This window comes from Notamacropus eugenii, chromosome X (assembly GCF_028372415.1).
Source record: "Notamacropus eugenii isolate mMacEug1 chromosome X, mMacEug1.pri_v2, whole genome shotgun sequence".
Classification (NCBI taxonomy): domain Eukaryota; kingdom Metazoa; phylum Chordata; class Mammalia; order Diprotodontia; family Macropodidae; genus Notamacropus; species Notamacropus eugenii.
Window position 1 is genome coordinate 52,669,394 of NC_092879.1, and position 13,740 is coordinate 52,683,133.

Here is a 13,740-nt window from a genome sequence, read left to right on the forward strand (position 1 = left end):
CATTGTTTCGATAACAGTCATCACCCATGGGAGGTGGTGACGCCACATCTGGATCCTAACACCCTGTAAGAAGCCAAATTCGGGGACAGTATCAGGATGAAACCAAATACACATAGAAGAGGAAAATTTGCGTTGGGGGCAACACAGTTGTGAAAGCATTGAGGTATCGATTTGTTAAAATAACTTCTAATACAAGTTTTATCGATGCCTTTTGCTTCTTTATATAACATGTTTATATAATAATAAACATAGCGGGCATTCGCGTAGTACTTTATGGTTTGCAAAGAAATACCTCGTTTGATTCTCACAACCCTGGAAGATGGGGGCTATGATTATCTCTGTTTTACAGTTGAGGAAACTGAGGCTAAGAGTGACTTGTCCAAGAAATCACACAGCTAGCTAGTACATCTCAGAAGCAGGATTTGAACTCAGGTCTTCCTGACTCACAGTCTACCACCTTCCTGCCATGTTTTCCTCTATTCTTCACCCTCCCCCAGCCCCTCCCTTGTAACAAAGGAAAACAGTTGAGCAAAAGCTGCTGACAAAGTGACCTCATCTGACAGTGTCTATCACATTTCTCACCTGTGGCCCTCTCCCTCTCTACTGACAGGCTGGAAGTGTGTTTCATTATCTGTTTTGTGGGTCTGAGACTGGTCATTACAATTAGAATTCAGCTGCTTTTTAGTGCTGTTTTCATTTACATGGTTGTAGTTGTGTGGATTATTCTCCTGGCTCTGTTTCCTTCTTTCTGAAAAGGTGTGGATGGCTTGCAGGAGGAAGGAAAACCCATAATGATGAAATCACAGATTAACTGAAACATTGGAGAAGTCAGGGAGCAGAAGGCTTAGCCTAGCTCTGCTTGGCTCTCAAAGGTAGAGCAATGAGTACAAGTTGATCTTATGAGAGGCAGATTTTAGTTCCACGGAGAGTAAACCATTCTAACAGTGAGGGCTGTCCTCAAGTGGAAGGGGCTGCCTGGAGGGGCCTTCAGAGGCCAGGCTGGGAGAGAATGTTATAGAGGCTTTCTTGTTCAAGTATGGCTGGACCAGATGGCTTCTGAGGTCCTTTACAGGAGATTTGGGGGTTCTCTTGTCTGCCACCTACAGAATATATATGTATATGTGTATAGACATGTGCAAATGTGTATATAGAAAAATATGTGTATGCATATGTGCACATATATATGTGTGTATACATATGCATACATATATAAACATACATGTACATACATACACACACATGTATGTACATATCTGAAAGATCTTTGACTAAAGGACCCAAAAGAGAAAGAACCAAGAAACGGTTGTTTCCCCAGGTGCCATGTCCCCAGGTGTTGAGGGAAAGGAAAATAGGACTGGGGTGGGGCAGCTCCGGCCCCCCAGGTAGCTGATTGCCTCTTCTTATTTCCCCTGGCCCTGATGGGGAACATTTCTCAGCTAAAGCAGCTGTGTTCTGCTCCAACAATCATTCACTGCTAAGAAGAACTGTTCAAAGTGCTCCCTTTTCTTGCCAGGCCTGTCACAAAAGCATCTTTTTTTTTTTTTTTAACATTTCTGTGGGTTTTAACAGTGTTAACAGGCAGAAATCTAGCACATTAAGTCATTCTCTAAGTATCTCAGCACAAACTCATTTGTCAAGTTCCAGCTCCAACAACAGGCTAACCTAGAATATAGCCTTTGATGAAAATGGGGAATACAGTTTTGTCTCAGTCCAGCAGAAGAGGCCTGACGGACCTTGATGACTCAGTCAGGAGCCCCAAATTCAGAGTTGGTTCTCCCATGGTGTAGAGATCTCTGGTGACTTCCATGTCTTCTCAAAACAGTGAAAAACTATACTGATTTATAGGAAGGAAGAAAAGGAAGGAAAGGAGGAAAGGAGGGAAAGAAGGGTGGAAGGAAGGAGGAAAAGAAAGAAGGAAGGAAAAGAGGAGAGGGAAGTAAAGGAAGGAAGAAGGGAGTAAAGGAGAGGAAGGAGGGAAAGAAGGAAAGAAGCAAGGAAGGAAGGAGGGAAGAAGGGAGGGAATATCAGACAATAAGCACTTTACAATTATCTTATTTATCTGCACAACACTATTGGGAGGAAGGTGTTATTATGATTTCCATTTTACAGTTGAGGAAACTTAGGCAGACAGAGGTAAAGTGACTTGCCCAGGGTCACATGGCTAGGATGTAAATGAGACTGGATTTGAACTCCTGTTTTCCTGACTCCAGGCAGCTGGCTTAGGCAGAAGTCAGGTTCAAAAATGGACTGCTGGCTCTTTGCAGAGAGTACTGTTGGGGTGCCATACTTTGCTTTGTAATCTCCGCAACAGTCTCCAAGCCCTTTCTCACTCTCAGCTTCCTGCCCAACTTTTCTCCTTCTTGGGCTTCCAGGTCAGAATTTTGGAGTGGCAGCTCTGCATTTCTGTCACTTATCTGGGTTCGGGAATTCTTCCTTATGTCAGGCTCAGGTCAGTCTCCTGGTGACTCTGCCTAGTCCGAGGCTCTCCCCACTCCAGTCCGTGTTCCTCAGCTGTCAAACTGCTCTTCCTAAAGGGTGGGTCTGACCACATCACCCCCTGTTCAGTCAACTCCAGTGACTTCCTGCTGCCTTCAGGATCAAATATAAAATCTTCTGGCATCCAAAGGCCTTCACATCCTGGCCCTTCTCATCCTTCTAGTTTTCTTACACTTCACTCCTCCCCACCTCCTCTGGCAACATCGGCCTTGTTCCTTTAACATGACACTCCCTGTCCCAACGCTGGCTGTCCCCATGCCTGCAATGCTCTCCTTTCTTACCTCTGTCTCTTAGTTTCCCTCTGTGATCACCTCCCGTTTAGCCTGGCTGTAGCTTGTTTGTACAGGGTTGTTTGCGTGCCATCTCCGTTATTAGACCGGAAGCTCCTTCTGTTGCCTTTTTTGTGTCTCCAGTGCTCACCATGGTGCCTGGCACATGGTAAGAGCCAAACAAATGCTTGTTCACTGTCGTCTGACTCCCCATGCCTTCTTTCTGGGAATCCTAGGGCTGTCCTTCAGGGGCCAAGAAGAACACAGCTTTTCAGATATTTGGAGGTAGCAAACCTCCCATAAAACTATCTCTAAATTTGTGCCCCCAAACATTACTAACCCCTGGTGGGGGCATTGGATGGTGGATCTGAAGCACAGTCATTTTCCAGAAAAGCCCACACGATTTGCGGTGTGGCCTTAGAGCTCTCTGAAGCTGCTTTTTCTGGCCTCACTCCAAGATCTGGGATTCACAGAATTCATGGACTCATGGGAAAAAGAATCTTTTTGCTGTGGTATAGTGGGGGAAGGGGTGGACTTGGGATCAGGAAGAACTGGGTTTGAATCCAGCTTCCAGACTCTGATTGTGAGCCTGATCCAGCAAGACTCCTAGGTTGAGAGCCTGAGGGACTGGGAGGATGTGGGTACTTGGGGTGGCATCCCAATATTGCCTTTGACAGTAATAGGGAAGTTTAGAAGTGGGGAGGGTTTGGGGAAAAGAAAGGAATTCAGATTAGAACATGTTGAATTTAAGACTTCAGAAACAGTGGGATGAGTAAGGTATGAGCAGGTATGAGTATATTTATATTAATCATTAAGTGGAAAGCATCTCTCCCCTTCCTGAAGGAGGCCAGAGATTGAGCCCAGTAGGACTCACTGGGAGTGAGCACTGGATCAAACAGAAGGTTGTGGCCTCTCTCTACCCTTCTCTAGAGGCAGGCTATTCATATTACTTATTTTGCCACTGCTTTAATAGCCCAGAAGGGCACCTGAGGGAGAAGCCTTACTTTCAGTGTCCAGAGTATCGGATAGTTAAGATCTACAACACACCCGACAGGCTAGAAATGGAATGTGGGACCCTCTATCTGTATGGCACCAATGAGTTCAGACATGACACCAAAAGATGGCATAAAAATTTTTTATTTTATTATTTGAAAAATACAACTGGAAACAGTACTGACATCTCGTTTACAAGGTATTCTCCTGAAATACTCCTCATGTTCTTTGCAGACACAAACACACTATTTTAAGCCAGTAATAAAGGGCGGGGATGCTTGATTTGAAAAAAAAAAAAGCACCACACAAGAGGCCAGACCAATTTGTCTCCGGATGTTTAGCCCCAACCTGTCTCCATTAAACAACTGAGCAGAACTTCTGAACCAGACCCTCAAATGTAAACTGCAGGAGGTCTTGGCAGCCTGGAGGGCCCTGTTTCAGGGGCATGAGCTGCCCCCTCAGTACTGAGTAAGCCCTGGTTCTTCTTTTGTGAAAGTACAATGAGCTAGTGATACTCAGAGCATCTCTTTGGAAACATTCAACAAGAAGTAAACAGAATATTTACAGCAGTGGGTGAGCTCTTGATTGGTACACTGATGGCAGGAGGAAAGGGCTTACTGATTCTGTGAAAGGCTGGAGCAGAGAGAATATGAAAATAAATCCCATTACTGGTGTAGTCGGTTTTTTGTCTAGTTTGTAGAAAATGAAATACGCCCACCTTTAGAAGCAAATTATTTACAAAATGATGCTGAAGACTCTGTAAACATGTCAGCCAGACGAGGCTGCTGTTGATGCCAATACATTGGACCTTTTTAAAAAAAATTTAGTTTTACTTGTAAATTCTGAAATAAGCTACCTTCTAAATAAGAAGAAAGAACCACTTTGGAAAATGCGTCAACTTCTGGCTCATGAATGTTCTGAAACAAAAAAACAAACAAAAAGCCCAGAGAAACTCATGAACCGTGATCTGTCTTCAAAAGATGGGCAAGGTTGAGCATCTCTCCCAAACACGTTTGTGTGTGTGTGTGTGTGTGTGTGTGTGTGTGTGTGTGTGTGTGTGTGTGTGTGTGCCCTTGCCGGTGCCTGAGTATAGGCTGGCCTGCCTCCTGCAACATTACTGAGGGTATCAGAAGTTCGACCAGTGGCTCCTTGGGATAGGAGAAATGTTTATAGGATAAGAGATTTTGGAAAAACACATTACATACAAATTGTCAAAACATTTCCAGTAACAGTGTGCTCAAAAAAAAGAAAATGTCAAGGCTTGACAACAGTAGTATAGATACAGTAGATGCCTAGGTGTAATTTTTTTGAGCATCTGAAAGTTTTCATTAAAAAAAAAGCCAACCAACCAACCAACTCACCAAAGGAGAGAAATGGTCACACTCAAGGTTGGAGCCTGTCTGTCAAGGGCCTTTAGCAGAAGGTGCTGTGCTATCTATAATCCACTCTTGTTACAATAGATTCCATAAGGGAATTTACAAGGCTAAAGCGAATTCTACCACAAAAAAACAAACAGAAACCAATGAAAACAACACATAGATCGATTTTTTTTTTATCAATTCCCAGGCTTAGGTAACTGTTTCCTTCTGGGATCTTGGGTAGTAAAAAGGAAGGAGATTAGGTCATCTTGAGACCATCAAAGCCACAGAATTTCCATCTTTTCTCCAGGCTGGCTCCAACTCCAGTCATCTCCTGCTTAAAGGTGCACTGCAGGCGGCTCATGAGAGTTTCCACTTCGCTGGTGCAAATCTATGGGCAAGAAAATAGCATCATGGGAGCCAGCTCTGCGCTCCTAGGTCAATAAAGTTCACTGCTACCATTACTGGCCTTTCAGGATCCCAGCCATCTCCAAATTGGAGAGGACCTCATGGACCATCCAGTTCAAACCTGAACAAAAACTCCCCCAATAATAGGCCCAATCAAAATGGAACCAGATTCCCAGAGTCCTCTGGTGATGGGAGGCCCATTCTACTTCTGACCAGTACCCATGACTGCAAAGATTTTCCTTACACTCAGAGTGCTCCAATTTCTGCACTCTGGTTCTAAGCCTTGTTAAAATGCCAATAGTACTTTAAGCCATTACTGGCCATTTACACCTGACATTGAATGGAAATCTGAAAAGAGATTTTAGTAGCAAAGAGAGAAGAGGAGATGGCAACCACGAATAAACTTGGCACTTGAGGAACTGAAAAGAGAGTGTCACTAAGTATAAAAAAAGGTACAAAGTGGGCAGGCTAGGGGCATTTCTGAGATGCTTTGCTCTTTGCAAATACAATTCCAGGATGGGGGAGGTACACAGGCAACACAGTGAGGCCTACTGATTTCTGCAAAGAAAACTAAACCAGAAACTACTTCCCCTGCCCCTGAAATATTGGCCCATATTGACTAGGCACTTCAAATACCAAGGAAGAAATGGAGAGATCAGAATTTCAAAAGGCTAATGCTGAAACGAAATCTCCCACCTCTTGGCCAAAGTGATTGACTACTGGTACAAAATAAAACATTCATTTTCAGAAATGCCCAACGAGTTGATTTTTTTTGTGCTTGAGTATAATTATTTGTTAAGAAGAGGGGTTTTTTGGAAGGTGAATTGGTGAGTAGTGATAGAGATGCAAAAAAGAAAAGAACTACCCAGAGGAGAATACAGAAGGAGGTTTGAAAAGGGGCAAGTCAGGCAGATTGGTTACTACCATGTTAAATTTCATATATGTGTAAACCACCCCCCTCCCCCCAACTATGTAACAAAAGTTTGTAGTTTTGTCTATCATCTTTTTTTGGAGGGGTTCTTTATTTGTATATTGAAATCCTCATGTTGATTGATGTTTTGTTAAGTTCATAATAAAAAAGAAAAACCTTTTTTTAAAAAGAAAGCAAAGGGAAAAAAAGAAATGAAGAGACCCTAACTCCACCTGGACCATATGGCGAATAGAGTGACAGAAATGGATCAAAGTGAAGATGACAGTAGGACTGACAGACTCTGTGGGACTCACTTCTGCCACTGCTATTTCTGGGTAGTGGCTAGCAGGGATCCACAAACCGCAGGAGCATCGACCACAAGGCCCCCTTTCCACTGAACTGAACTGAAAGAGGCTTCAACTGGGAGTCAGAAGATCTGCTGCTCATACCTGTATGACCTTGGGCAAGACATTTCACCCTCCTAGGCCTTAGTTTACCTATTTGTAAAGTAAGGGAGTTGTGCTAGATGACTTTCAGGGTCCCTTCCAGTTCTAAACCTATGATTCCTGTGAGTTATTGGAAAAAGTAACATTTCTCTTTGCTCTAGGTACATGGGTAGAAACTTTGAAGTCAGGAGGACCTAGGTTCAAATTATGCCTCTGACGTGTTTGCGCTGTGTGACCTGGACAAGTGTTACTCAACCAACCAATCAAGAAACACTAAGAACCTACTCTATGCAACTTAAGTCACTTCACTTCAGTGCTCTAAGCACCCCTTGAAGTTGCAGGGAAGATTCCAACTTACATTGGTGGAGGGACTTTCCTCAACTGAGAGTTCCCTAGCCCAATGAAGTCACAGGTTCATCCTCCCAATAGACACACAGGAATTTTGCCCAGATGATCGTTCTGGGCCAGAGAGGGAGAATCCTTAGATGTCATATGATTCTAGCCCTAGAGCTAGAGGCCACTGAGTCCAACTCCCTGGTCTTACAAAAGAGGACACTGAGGCTGGGAATGATGAAATGATTTACCCAAGGTTACATGGCTAGCAAGTGTCAGAAGCAGGATTTAAATCCAAGTTGCCTCCAATGGCCCTACCCCCTCTTTTGACAGGGATGGAAAGTGAGGCCTGGAGTGGGGGAAAAAGGCTTCTTAAGGCCCCAATGGTTACTAGTATCTAGGAGGTATAAAATTTGAACTCAAGTTTTCTGACTCCAAATCCAGGTCATTCCCCTCACTAAGACCCCTACATCATGTGTCTCTTAACCTAATCATGAGATGAGCACTGTTGATTATTTGGAGGCAGTCTGTCTAACCCATAGCCAGTGCTGGCCCTCGGTCACATGCTGATTGGCTATTTCATATTTAACCTGTGCCTCCACTGGCAGGGCAGTTATGGTTGCCATTTCACAGGGAAGGAAACTGAGGCTCCAAAAGAGGAAGTGTCAATGTGCTCATGCTTACATGGGTGTCAGGGCCAAGTCATGTGACTTGGAGGCTGCTTTTTTTTCCACCAGAGCTCACTACCTCTAATATTAATGGCATAGGAGAAGTTCTGCATTGCAGTTATGTATATGATCACAACTTTAGAGCTGGAAGAGAATTAAGAGGGCATGGAGCCCCTTTAGTTTACAATTGAGGAAATCGAGGAAGACAAAAGTTCAGTGACTTATCCAGGGTCACACAGCTAGCATGAACTTGAGTATTCCTGATTCCAAACCCAGTTCTCTGTATACTGAGCTCTATGGCTGTCATTCTTACTACAGCAAGAGAGGAAACCTGACTGGAGCTCCAAGAGTCAGGAGGGCAAGATAGCTGACTTGTGGGGCTACCAATGGCTCCTACTCTGAGCCTGCCCATAGGCAGCAGGAAAAACAAGGAATGAGCAGGCCTCGGAGAATGGGTTTGGGTTAGTTTATAATACTGCTGGAGCAGAGATTTATATGTTGACAGCAAAGAGAACAAGAGATCCAAGTGAAATCTCCTAGTCCCAGACAAGTGCGTCTCTGGGGAGTCTGGCTGATTATGGAGCTTTTCTTGTTTGTCTGGGGAACCTCAGGCAAGATGTATTGCTACAGGTATCTTGTGTCTTGGACTGTGCTGCAAACTACCTGACAACTTAGGCATGGAAAACACTAAAGGATTTGGGCAAAGATGACTATGGCACAAGGTCAGGGACAGTTGTATCCTTAACTCCACCTTCTGAGCCCTTCTCAGGCACACCTATGCCAGAGGTTGTAGGACCCTGACAATCTGGTGATTCTTGGAGCTAAACAAGAATTTGTTTCTTCTGCCTCCCACCTCACCCTACCTCCCAGGGAATAAAAAACAAAAAAAAGAAACAACATTTGTAACAAATATGCCTAGTCAAGCAAAACTGCTTCCCACATTGGCCATGTCCCCAAATGCATGCCTCCTTCTGCATCTTGAGCTGTCACCTCCCTGGCAGGAGGGGGAGACATTTTTGATCACTGGTTCTCTGGAATCACGGCTGGTCGTTGCACTGATTAGAGTTCACAAGGTTTGCAAATTTGTTTTTGCAACATTGTTATTGTCTAGATTGCTTTCCTGGTTCTGCGCATTTAGTGTTCCATAAATCCAAAGACTGCAGCTACTCCTGGGGTACGGACTTGATAGCTGATTAAAAGCTGCTGAGAAAATTGGAAAGCAGTCTGGCAGAAATTGTTTAATCGTTTCCCAGTTGTATCCAACTCTGTGACCCTATTTGGGGATTTCTTGGTAAAGATATTGGAGTGGTTTGTCATTTCCTTCTCCAGCTTATTTGCAGATGAGGAAACTGACCCAAACAGGGTGAAGTAACTTGCCCAGGGTCACCCATCTAGTAAGTATCTGAGGTTGAATTTGAACTCAGATTTTCTTGCCTCCAGGCCTGGTGCTCTATCCACTGCAGCACCACCTAGCTGCTCGATCTGGCAGAAATTAGGCTTAGATTAACACCTGACATAATATATGAGGTTAAGCAGTGACTGGCTACATGACATAGAGATAAAAGGTAACCTTATAACCTCATAAACAAATTACAGGAGCAAGGAAGAAATTACCTTTGGGATCTATGGAGAGCAGAGGTCATGACCAAATAAGAGATAGAGAGAATCACAGAAGATAAAACAGATCATTTCATTACATATAAAGGGCTTTTTCACTGACAGTATGTTTAGAAAGAATCTAACATAGCCTCCTCTCACCATCCAAGTTTCCTCCCCTCCCATAAATACCTTGGTATCAAGACGCTGTAGATAAGAGCAAATGTATTCAATGCTTGCTCCAAATGGGTGCACATGAAGAAATGTGGATATTATACCTAAAGAGAAAAAACCATAGGAGTTAACCTTGAAATACCTTCTACATTTCCAAGTTATAACTCAGCATTTTTGGAAGACATTTCCACACTGAGAGTTCCTATATCACAAGTCTAGACCAATCTCAATGATTCAAATAGAAAGTTGACATTTTTGGAGCCATCTCCCCACCACTCAGCATATTAAAAATGATATGAGTGCTAAGATTTTGTCATGAATTCATATTCAAAGCAATTTTCACAATTCATCTACATTCTTTAGAGTCTGGTCTCCATCCTTAAGGGCTTTGCATAATATCTTCTTTTGCAGTATTAAAGAACTAACCAAAGTGGGGTGACTGGGGCTTTGCCCTAGGGCAACAAAACTGAGAGACAACAAAAATGTAGGCTGGTGATTTCGAATGATTGTGTACATTTTGAAATCTGTGATATTTACATGTTGACAGCAATGTACTCCTTTAGGAGTATAGAAATAACTGAGCTCAACACCTAGTTACAAAGAATAATTGATGAAAATAAGAAACTACCAGATGGTATGCATTGCTAATAACACCCATCTGTGAGCTACTAATGTAACTAATTCCTCCTCCCACTTACAACTGAATTTGTCTTACATTATTTTTGTATCCTGACGTACAAAGTTGATTTCAGGGTATATCTGGTGTGACTTGCCCTAGGCACAGAAACAGCTAGTGATGGCTCTGTGGGGTATAAATTCCTTCTCCACCTGATTGGCTTATTAGTTCTTCTCTAGGGGAGATTGTGCAGGTACTACTTTGAGCATGAGCAAATGATTGTGTTCTCTGCCAACACCAACAGTGATGGGGAGTTCTGTGTTGAATGCACTCTATCTCTTCAAAGATTAGCATGCTTATAGCATGGCTCTGGGCCAACTTCAGGAGCATATTGTCCAGGTTATTTTAGCCTCTATGATGCCTGTTATAGTACTCTGACGACCCACCCCTCCAACATTGCATCAGTCAGATAACTGGCACAAGGAGCTCAATACCTGACTTTTTTCTTCCTTTCCTGAACATCTGGTAATTAATACATGCCATGAGATTGTCCTTGGATCAGCTGGGTCAGGAACTGAGTTCAGTCTAAGGGTTTTATCTAGTCCACAAAACGCATCCCTCCCCCAAACCAAACCAAGTTCTTTGTTTCATTCCTCTCAAACGTATTCACAATGAGCAATCGTGTTATTATAGTGTTTTTTGTTTTGTTTTTGTTTGTGTGTATGTGTATGTGTGTGTGTGTGTGTGTGTGTGTGTGTGTGTGTGTGTGTGAGAGAGAGAGAGAGAGAGAGATTCCTTGAACTTAACAATGATGCTTCCGGAGGGAAGACATCTTAACTAAATTTTGTCTCTGTCCCAATGCCCATCCTGGTGCTCTGAACATGGCACTTAATCATGATTTGATGAATTGAACTAAATAACAGCTTCCCAGTTCTCAATTTCCCAGCATACATCTCCATTCCTATGTTTGTTGTTCCTTTTTTTCTGTCATAGCAATAACTGCATCATTGAGAAGTGTATGGCTAGGAATTTACATGAGATATAGACTGATTTGGAAGTACTCAACATTTCAAGGCTTACACTCTTGATGCACTTGATGCACCTAGCAAATACTCAAGGTACTTAATGTGGCTGGACAAGTGGTATGGTAACCAGGAAGACTCTTCAAGTTCTGCTTCTGACCCTGACCAAGCTAGATCTGCAGCTATTTTCCTGGCTTTGAATCCCAGCTCTGTTGATTAGTATCTGACACATGGGACAAGACCATGGGACTGACTGTGGGCAAGTCATTTCAGCTCCCCTCTGTAGAAATACAGGGTTAAGCTAGCTCCTGCTCAAAATCTATGTGCCAGGCCTTTGGATATGACCCCAGGTTACAGAGCAAGTTCAATCTCTGAATTGGTAGAGGGGGTTTTCTCACCTGTAGAACTCTATGCCAATGAAATTTCAGGTCTAGTCCCTGTTCCCAAAGGAATTCCTCCAACTACTTCTCTTCCTCCTGCTCCTCCTCCTCCATTGGTTCTGTAGCCTTCACACTGGTGAGGCTCCACCCCTACAGCCTTTTCCTCCAACGGGTGAGTTCCTCCCTGAAACTGCCATCTGGGGAAGTATTCATGATGGCCACACTCCCTTCAAACCTGGCTCAGCCCTTCACTCTTTTGTCTGCATTTGTAACCCCAGCACTTAGCACAATGCCTGATGCCAAGTGTATGCTTGATAACTGCTCTCATAACAGGATTAACAGTGGCAGCATGGAAAGAGGACTGGCTCTGGAGTCAGAGGATCTCAGTTCAAACCCACTCACTAGTTGTATGATGTTAGCCAAGTCCTTGAGTATTCTCATCTGTAAAAGGAGGGAGGTTGGACTATGAGGCCTCCAAGAGCGCTTATAACTCAAATCTATGAGCCTGTGATTTTGTCAGACAGGCTATTCTGTGTTTTACATGATTATACATATGTAACCTATATCAATGATTATACATATATAATTGGATTGTTTACCATTGTAGGAAGAGAGGAGAAGGAGAAAAATTTGGAACTCAAAATTTTTTAAAAAAATGAATGTTAAAAATTGTCTTTATGTATAATTGGAAAAAATTAAAATACTATTTAGAAAAAAAAGAGAGGCTATTTCAAATGAGGAGTACTTCTAGTGGTCAGCAAGGGACCAAACAGGGAGAAGATGTTGCTCAGCCATGCGTGCCCAGCCTGAGGCCTAGCCAGCAAATAGCACCCACTTCTTTAATCAGCCTGAGACTGTCTTCTGTTTAAAAAAATCCCTTGCAGGAATCCTTTCCAGGATGACTCTTCACAGGTTTCTCTCTAAACCAGCTCTTCCTTCTGCCAATGGGCTGGAGAACTAGGAAACTGAAATAAGTTACTTCCTTCCTCAAAACTGTCGAGAATGACACTTGCAGCTATTTCTCTGAAGGTGTCTGAGCATCATCGGAGTGAAACATTCCTTAACCAAATGATGCAGGTACATCGAATGTAATGGAGAGGGGAGTGGGCTAGGAGTCAGGACCTCTGCGTATCAGCCCCCTCCCCCACTCTGGACTCTGAGCAGATGATCTTAGATTCCTTCCAGCTCACTGAGAATTCCTTTCTATGTTCCCTTACAACTACACAGCATCTCTGTGAGGTAGGTAGTGCAAGAGCTATTATCCCCATTTTATAGACAAGGGGAACTGAGGCTCAGAGACACTGTGACTGAACGCAAGTCTCATGATTCCACGTTCAGCCACCTTAAATTCTGAGGATCTAGACCTTGAAGGGTCCTCAGAGACCAACTGGTTCTTACATTTGGACAGAAGATATTGGAGCCCAGGTCCTGAGTACCTCAGTGTTTTTTCTACCACTAACATGGTAGACCACGCATCATTTCAAAGGTGTTCAGTAATTACTCTGTGTGGAGGACACTGGAAGTTCAATTCAATATTTAAATTCCTACTCCGTACAAAGCCCTGTGAAATAGTTCTTGCCTTTAAGGTACATACATACTATTGGGGGGGGGGGTGATATCATAAGATATAACATGGAGGTGATGGAACATGCATGGAGATAAGTGAATGCAAAGTTGTTTCAAGAAGGAGCACTAATAACTAAGGAGAGTAGTGGGGGGGGGGTGAGGAAAAGCTTCATATAGGAGACAGCAACTGAGTTGAGACTCTGAGGGAAGCTGATGGTCTTAGAGTTGGATGAGGGTAAAGTTCATGCCAAGCACGGACAACAGCCAAGGAAAAGGCAAAGGCAGGAGATGGAAAATGGCACTTAACTGTTGGAGAGGAGCTGGCAGGTCAATCTGGTTAGACACCAGGGTTTGAGAGGGGGCATGATATGCAGTAAGACTAGAATGAGTGGAGGAAGACAGATTGGGAAGGGCTTTCAACATCCACTTGTGTTTTATCCTAGAGATAACAGGGACAGTTTTGAGTAAAAGGATGACAAGGTCAGACTTGTGTCTTGGGAATATC

General features: G+C 43.3%; 1 protein-coding gene across 10 annotated transcripts in view; it reads right to left on the reverse strand.

Annotated features, from left to right (window-relative positions):
- Positions 1-3,884: 3,884 nt before the first annotated feature.
- Positions 3,885-13,740, reverse strand: part of ENOX2 (ecto-NOX disulfide-thiol exchanger 2) — a 364,798-nt gene continuing 354,942 nt past the window's right edge. For all 10 annotated transcript variants that reach the window (XM_072626223.1, XM_072626225.1, XM_072626224.1 and 7 more), the window contains 2 exons: positions 9,670-9,755; positions 3,885-5,507 (listed from right to left, as the gene is read on the reverse strand). In XM_072626223.1, the coding sequence (XP_072482324.1) occupies positions 5,376-5,507; positions 9,670-9,755 (218 nt within the window). In that variant the 3' untranslated portion in view covers positions 3,885-5,375. The remainder of the gene's footprint in view (positions 5,508-9,669; positions 9,756-13,740) is intronic.